The sequence below is a fragment of the Anarhichas minor genome, unplaced genomic scaffold (genome assembly GCF_050575085.1).
Source record: "Anarhichas minor isolate MPS153535 unplaced genomic scaffold, ASM5057508v1 ptg000024l, whole genome shotgun sequence".
Classification (NCBI taxonomy): Eukaryota; Metazoa; Chordata; class Actinopteri; order Perciformes; family Anarhichadidae; genus Anarhichas; species Anarhichas minor.
In genome coordinates, this window is record NW_027466470.1 from 11,462,773 (window position 1) to 11,470,475 (window position 7,703).

The window sequence follows — 7,703 nt, forward strand, 5'->3', positions numbered from 1 at the left end:
CAGTGTTTTCTCCTGTCAGCTTGAGCACAGGTTGGTATTGTCACCATGCAAGCACATGTTCATAACATACCATATTTGAGATTCAAAATGTAACAAACTCTTGTAAACACATATACCCGTAAATCATTTTACAATACTTTAACATCACGCATATCCAGTCATAGATTTCCCTGTATAACAGCCAGTTACATGTCTAACAGTTTCCTCCTTGGAACATTCAGTTCACTTTCATAAACAGTCACATCCTGGATCTGGAGAGAGAGCCAGCTGTTCCTGATGTCTCAGACTAAGAGAAAAGCAAGAGCTCACAGCAAGGTGGTTTGGTAGAAATGCCCTGTCAGATATGTCAATCACCAAACCAGCATAAGCTTCGACTGCTGCTGCACGTATTTCACCTCTTGATCTTCCCAATCTCTTCGCACAGTCTGGAGAGGTACTGCGTGAGCTTCACCATCACGATAATGAGGGCCCCTCCTGTGAGCATGCAGGAGGGCCAGAGCAGCGAGTGGAAGACGACTCTGTGGTCGTACAGCCTCGTCAGGAGAACGGTCTCCTGCTGCTCACTGGGGTCGTAGTAACAGGGGACCTGCTGGTTCACCTTCAGACGCTCGGAGACGTTCGTGATTATGACGTGCATGGCCACGCTGTCCTTCTGGCACCTGGGCACGTAGACACACTGCAAGGACAGGATTGTCATACGTTTTGTTTTGGGGATGGCTGCTGAGCTTCTTGTAAATCACAACATTGAATACATCACCCTTCATGTGTCATCTTTCAGCTTGACCAGGAAAAAATCCTATCGACTAACATTTTTCTGAATCGGGAGCACAATCAGGCCAACGTCTGACAGCCGCTTTCAACATTTGAGACGGTTCAGTAATTTTTAGTATTTCCCCTTCTGGCGTTGTACTCACTTCAGAGCTGGTGTCCTGGGTCTCCTCATTGTGTGATAAACGGCTGACACGGCCCGTGTTATTGACGCTCACGTAGACCTGCAGACAGGGGTATCTGGAGACTCTCCAGCAGTCTGACCCACAGTTGTAGGAACAGTTCATGTCTGCTGTGACCGTGGAGTTGAGTACAACACACAAACCCTCCTCTGTCCACATGCTGTGTTGACATTTAAATGAAGATCCAATTTAATGCAAAAAACAAAACAAAAAAAGCAGAAAACATTTGGGGGGGGGGATCTGATGGTATGAAATCGGCTTGAGGTGTAATTTGTTCCTGAAAATCGAGTATTAATTTTTGCAATTTTCAGGTTGAGAGAGCACTGAAAGCAGTTTGTCAACAAGCACATCTGATGAATTAAACATGTTTCCTCCAGAAATATCGGTTAACTCCTTTATAGGGGGTAAAAAATATTATTCAAACACCAGGCCTGTACCTGTCGGCATAGGAGCGTAATATCGTGATCCCCAGGACAAAGTACATCATGACTGAAGAGAGGATCATCCCGAGTCCCAGGAAAATGGCACGATCTTCACCAGGCTTTAGAGCTGTCACTGTCTTCTTCTTGTCCAATAAATCTACGTCACGAAATTTCTGATAGATTGACCTAATGATGAGGGAAATGAGAAGACCTTATTTCTTTCTACCTACAATACAAATATTACAAAGAGTGTCTCCCATGGCCATGGATGCACTCTTTTTCTCCTTTGCAATTTAAGTCATTTTTTATTAAGCCTGAATTGGTATGAACCTGTTACCACCTTTCATTTCCTCGGCCTGCTCCTGCTGTATTTCTGGCCCCCGCCACGAAAAACATCTTTCTTGATGATCCACGTCCTCCTTTGCTTGCTGAGGTGGAACGGAAGGATTGCTGAAATGACCTGTGAATTACAGCCAGTTTGTTGCCATGTTTAAACTTTCACCACCATGGATCATAAACACAACAGAAATCTCAAGTCTCCACAAATCATACTGTACCTTTGGTGCATTGTTGCTGTCAAACTCACTTATTTTGTAAATATGTCCAGTTTTGTACAAAAGCACTATGAAGTATATGGCTCTCCTGGTAACCCTGCAGAGAGCAGTTTCTGCTTATCTGAGTAGTATGCAGTGTGGGGACAGGAAGCACCTCTGATATAGTGGTCTCCACCAGGTAAACATCTCATTTTGAACACAAAGAAACGCTACAAAGGGTAAACAAGATGACAGATAGCCACAGATGAAAGGTGTTAATGCTGATGAGGCGCTCATGAAAAACCTACCTGTTGTATCCTGGACACTTCTGCTGTCAACACAAAGTCATTGGGTCCTCTCTTGGCATAACAACAACACCTCGCATGTGCCGCCTCTTGCTCTCTGCTGGTCTATGCCATTTGCAGAAAATACAGAATTCAGTGTTTTACATGCAGGTTTGGACACATAAATAACATTAGTCTTGAGTCAGATGCAAATGAATGGGCAAGTGAGACATTATAAGTTATTTGTTGTGGGTCGGCAAAGGGTTAAGGTAAGGGTCGATGCAAACCCACTCTTGAGAATTCCAGGCATTTACTCAAAAACACAAGTCAGGACAAATGTATTTACCGGGCAACGTTATTAGTTATGTATGCTCATTTACTCATATATTAAAAGTGTGCTCCCACATGACGTCAAAATGTAATAAGAAATACCAAAAAAACAAGCGGGAATCAACAATGAAATTGTATTGTTTATTGACTCCCCTTCAGATGCAGCATAATCAATACAGAATGGATCAGATTTGATCGCGTTGGACATTCTGGAGCCACCATCCAGTCCTCTAACGTGTAAGTACAATAAGCAGGTTGTTTTCATTTTGTGGTGAGATAACAACCTTGTCAGAGTTTAAGCAGCAGAATAGTTAGAAAACAATCCAAAAAATTCCTCTTAGATGAGTAATTTCCTCATTGTATTACATTTCCAGCTGCTTCGGGGAAATGTTGCCGAGAGACAACCCCAGTGTGACAAAGGGAATCTGAAGGAAACCACAAATGTTCCTAGAAACATTTCACAGGATTTTGCATGCATACCCGCAACACGGGGGTCACACTTAACATGGGTTTTATGGTCTGTCTTACGACTTTTCAATCTTTCCCCACTCAGTAGAAGCACGCTGGCCATTGCCACTTGAGCGCCTCAAGTTCCACACATATCTGTATTGGTTACAGCTAAACGTCGACACACACTCGGATAGATCGCCTTACTCCGTGTACCAATTTTTTAAAGGGTTTTTAAAGCAGTGCATTTGTAGCTGTGTCAGCTGGCCTTAGAGTGGAACGGACAGTGTCCTCACTGATATATGGGACAGGCAGGTTCATGACTTAGAGACCTTGCAGGGCCTTCCAAGTTAGATTGAAATGAGGGAAACATATTAAAAACTTCTTATTTTCTGCATTTTTTGTCATTCAATCATTTTTTTTCAGTTACTTAGAAATACTTTAAGCTTTTGAGACCCCTGGAAATCTGAAATCATTGATGTGAAATGGCTAAAACTTAAATAATATAGTCATAGGGTGTCAGAAGTGGTTCTAAATGATAGCCACCAACTTGAAAAAGAATATTTTCTTTGTATGCATTTGCATTCTTCTTCATATCATGGCTTATTTAAAAAGCTACTGAGTCTGCAATGTCACCACATGAAGCACTGGAGGGAGACAGTCTTTTGTGTCCGAGAAAATGCACTAGTGTGAAACTGCTTACCCCAGCAGGAACTTATCGTTCACATTTTCCTATTATCAGTTTAATGAACTACATATCCTGAGCCAGAGGCAGATGGGATCAGTCAAACCCACTGTATAATCTTTATGGGTGTGTCCTTGGTTCATGTTTCTTCCAGCGGCCTCTCTCCCATATTGTAAGAGAGGAACGCGACTGAATGAGTGACAAACCAAAATGGCACGTGGTAGACCACATAAGGACAGAGCAGGTGTTATCTTATACATGGAGGGATCACTGAATGGGTCAGAGGGCCCTTCAGCAGACAACCTCTCTGTATCTCCAGTGTAAACTAACTACTGAAGTTCAGCTGTAGCTTTTCAACCAACAGCAGCGCCTGAGAATATTGCTTCGCCTGCAGAAAGTCACTGAAAGAGACACAAAACAATGACAAAGAGCGATAAAACAACAAAAACACAAAACAACTACAAATGACATTTTGTGTTATTTTGTGTCTCTTTCAGTCCGGGTGTCTTGCTTGTATGTAGGACGGGTGGGAGGCCTTTAATATGTCTCCAACCAGGGGCCCATTGTATGGCATACCATTGTCTCATAATCTTTCAATTTAATCGAGCTCATATTTGCATGTACATTATAAATGTGAAATGAAGGTGTGTTCATCGTATAGAGACTAAGTCTACGTGATTAAATCTGCTAATCCTGCACATTTTCCTTCAGTACAGAAGGTGTTTACTGTCACCGTGCGTGCTTAACAGCGCTGTGGAATTCAGGGCCTGACCTGCTATCAACACGCTCTTTGACAAAGAATGTCTCAAGATGTATTTTTTGCCTTGTCCTTCCAGTGATTATTGCTTTCATGTCAGGTGTCCTATAGTGTGTGGTGCCTTTAAAAAGTCAGCACCCCACAGAGGCAAAGCGGACAGTGTGAACAGTGCCACGCATTATAAATTGCATGTCTCAAGCATATTGTTCATGCAGTTCATATCGCTGTACACAATGTCAATACCGAGTCATCCATTCGTAATTGAATTATGAGTATTTTGCAGTTGTTTACTCTCTTGTTGTTCCACAAACACAAAAGTGAAAAACAGCATTCTCCGTTCATTATTATCCAGTTAAGATTCATAAAGGAACTTGGTAAAAATAGAGGCTGTATGCAGTGGAATCTTTTCACTGCAGCTCAATCTGAGCCCTCGTGAATCCATTTCATATGCATGAGACTTAAACCCATTTGTATTCCCAGCTGCAGGTTAACCTCTGCTGTGAGCTGGATCAATTTCCAGCACACAGTCTCAATTTGGTATTTGCGGTGCCTGTAGTTACCTCTTGTCTTTGCACATTCAAAATACAGTGAGCCCCAGATTTTGAGTGTGATTTGTGTAAGCTGACATGAAGTAGTGGCGATAATACTTACAATCAGTGAGATCCTACCTCTTGTCTCGGTGTTGTTATGATAATCCAGATTTTGGGCTACAACTGTCAGCAGTGGCTCTCCAACATGGTCTCTCCCAGAGACGGCAGCTGGCTACCTCGTATTTAAAGTCTTTCCCTAAGTGAACAGAATGCTTGCCCAGACAACTTGGAGGCCACAGCCTCAGTCTCTGACAAGAAAACATAGCTGTGTCTTGCCACAAGGGGTCTCTGTAACCTCGGAAACTGGACAAAGATAGGGGGGTTCCTCTTTGATTAATGGCAACAGATCACATGGAATGCTGGGGATTTATTTGGAGGGGTTCTTTTCTTTTTTTGGTATTATGACAAGTGTAAAAGTTTGGAAATATGTTAGTAGGTGTTGAGAAATACCTTGCTAAAGAGCAATTAGGCAGTCTGTTGGTAAGTGTATAATTATGCCTTTCTTTCTTAATAGATGTACTACAAATAACAACTTAAATTCATTATTTTCTAGAAGACACATTAAAGACTGAGAACATGATATCCGTTTGTTTTTGCAGATATTGTTGTGGCAAAAGCACCACCATTATGTTGTGGCTGAAATGAAGAGAAGAGACGTAGTTCTTGGAGTTGCAAACCAGTGGGACTGTTTAATGCACACAATGGCAATTCTTAAGAAATCCAAAGTATTAGTTCTTACAGCTTACTCTTATAGTCTAAAGTCAGCCCCTTGTGTCACTTTCCACCAATCAAACCCGTCGATTGAACCACGAACACAGCACATCTGGTTTCCTCATTATGTCATGCTCTCATGTCCTCGTCTGGGCCAAGATAACATTCTGGCAGGACAAATGATACATGTACGGGAAATGTTTGGAGTCAATTGGAATGATATATTCAAATTCATCCGGCGCGCCTTTATCACTTTCTAGGAATGTTCTTATGAAACCAAGTGTGCTAAATTGAACATAACAAGTTAGATGAGGATTTTCTTCAACAATAAGCTATTGTTTTCTCTTAATGTTTGGTCAAAGAATAGTCACACCATCATCATTGTTTTTTAATTGTTGCCACAAAAATGCACTAGCTTTTCAGGTAATTTAATCAGATCCATTTCCTTATGATTCAGTGAAAATGACCTCCTTTATGGACAAAATGTTCAAAAACCTTGGGATGGTGGCGTAGAATATAACATGTGGGCACCTTGTTTTCTTTTAGGTCAGATTGTAATACATTAGAGATTTTGCTTTGCATGCTAGACCTCTGTGAAATGTGTTTATTTTAAACTCCTTTAAAAAATGTAAACAGTAGATTTTGTTTTCTAATGAGATGTCTTATGCAGTGATTTCCACGACAGTGTTGGTCTGACCAGCTGGAGGATTTTCTCTTGCAGACCACAGCGGATGAGCCATCTTGGCTGCAGTCTTTACTCACCCCCCTTGGAAAGTCTGTCCCACATAGCAGCAGCATCAGATCAGATCCATGCGAGCAGTGTGTTTACTGCTTTCCTCTTTACATTCACCGCTTCCTCTGAGCCACATCCAGCCAGCGAGTACAGTATAATACAAAACAATCTCCCTGAAGAACTCCAGAGCTCTTCCCTCCCTCTTAGCTCAGATGCTTTTCCCTTTAATTATACCCGGGTCTTAAATTGAACCTTAAAAAAATACCAGTCCTTTTTTTTTCATACAGTAAGACAGCCAAAAAACATGTGCACAAATATAGCAGGACGAGAGAAAAGACTGAAGGGTAGATGGAAAGGTATTCATATTTATTTGAGGTTCGGCCTAAATAGCTACAAAGAGGTACAGACTGTCTTTGAATCCCACATTTGGAGGTGAAACAACGCAGTCACAGGAGGGATGAAAGGCGATTCTGCTTCTTTGTTTCTCGGGCTCTAAAAATAGCACTTGCTGAGCAGGCAGTGAAGCTGAGCTGCAGTCCCCTCTCTTGCTCCCATTTCCTCTTTTCCTGTCCGTCACTCTGTACAATACATCATGTTAATGACGAGGTGGGCTCAGCTATTAGGTCAAGTTGGTCTTCTCCTATATTTAAATTGCTGTTATTTAACATACGACATGTAGCTTGGACCCAAGGAAGTGTTACTGATATGTTATGGTCTGTCTGTTTGGTGGTGAGTGTCACCTGCTGTGCATCCCTCTGCTGAAAGAAATAACACAGTTTAAGGTTGGGACTCTCTCTTTGTGATGGATGCTTTCGTTCTAAGAAATTATAAAGATGTCAAATAAAGAAAACACAAATCATCAGCTTGTCAGCTTTCCTATTCTGCACATGTTTTACTTGCAACAGGGGATCACACGTAGGTGATACTTATTTTCTGGAGCTGGTGACATCCAGTTATTATTCATAGCGTGATATCTTTTCTTTTCTTTAAAAGATACAAATCTAAGACTACTTATCCTTATCTTAGATGAAGCCACTAATCTCCTGCTCATTTTCTGTCTTCTTTACACACAAAAAGAAAAAGGCAACCCTGCTGTTGCTAAGGCAGTTGATAAAGCTTGCTGCCACTTGTGTGGCAGTATCCAAGCAATTACACAATGCCAACAGGTCCAGCACATATTTATCAGTGTTGCCGCTGTTCTCGCATCCCTAGCAACCTCATGGTATTGTCCTGCAGACGAGTTCCTCGCCCCCACACAGAT

The 7,703-nt window shown here is 41.8% G+C and overlaps 1 protein-coding gene across 1 annotated transcript; it reads right to left on the reverse strand.

The window, feature by feature from the left end:
* Positions 1-391: 391 nt before the first annotated feature.
* On the reverse strand, positions 392-1,768 carry kcnmb2a (potassium large conductance calcium-activated channel, subfamily M, beta member 2a). The gene is made up of 4 exons (XM_076098531.1): positions 1,710-1,768; positions 1,388-1,558; positions 915-1,110; positions 392-676 (listed from the first exon to the last, which is right to left on the reverse strand). Exons 1-4 carry the CDS (start codon positions 1,766-1,768, stop codon positions 392-394), a joined length of 711 nt encoding a protein of 236 aa, XP_075954646.1.
* Positions 1,769-7,703: the final 5,935 nt, after the last annotated feature.

What these genes read in the sequence shown, in the direction of transcription:
- kcnmb2a (XM_076098531.1), bottom strand. Translation starts at nt 1,768, where the DNA reads ATGTTTTTCGTGGCGGGGGCCAGAAATACAGCAGGAGCAGGCCGAGGA. An exon ending in TTACGCTCCTATGCCGACAG is followed by an intron (nt 1,111 to 1,387) that starts GTACAGGCCTGG and finishes ATGTCAACACAG; the next exon opens with CATGTGGACAGAGGAGGGTT. An exon ending in CCCAGGACACCAGCTCTGAA is followed by an intron (nt 677 to 914) that starts GTGAGTACAACG and finishes CTGTCCTTGCAG; the next exon opens with TGTGTCTACGTGCCCAGGTG.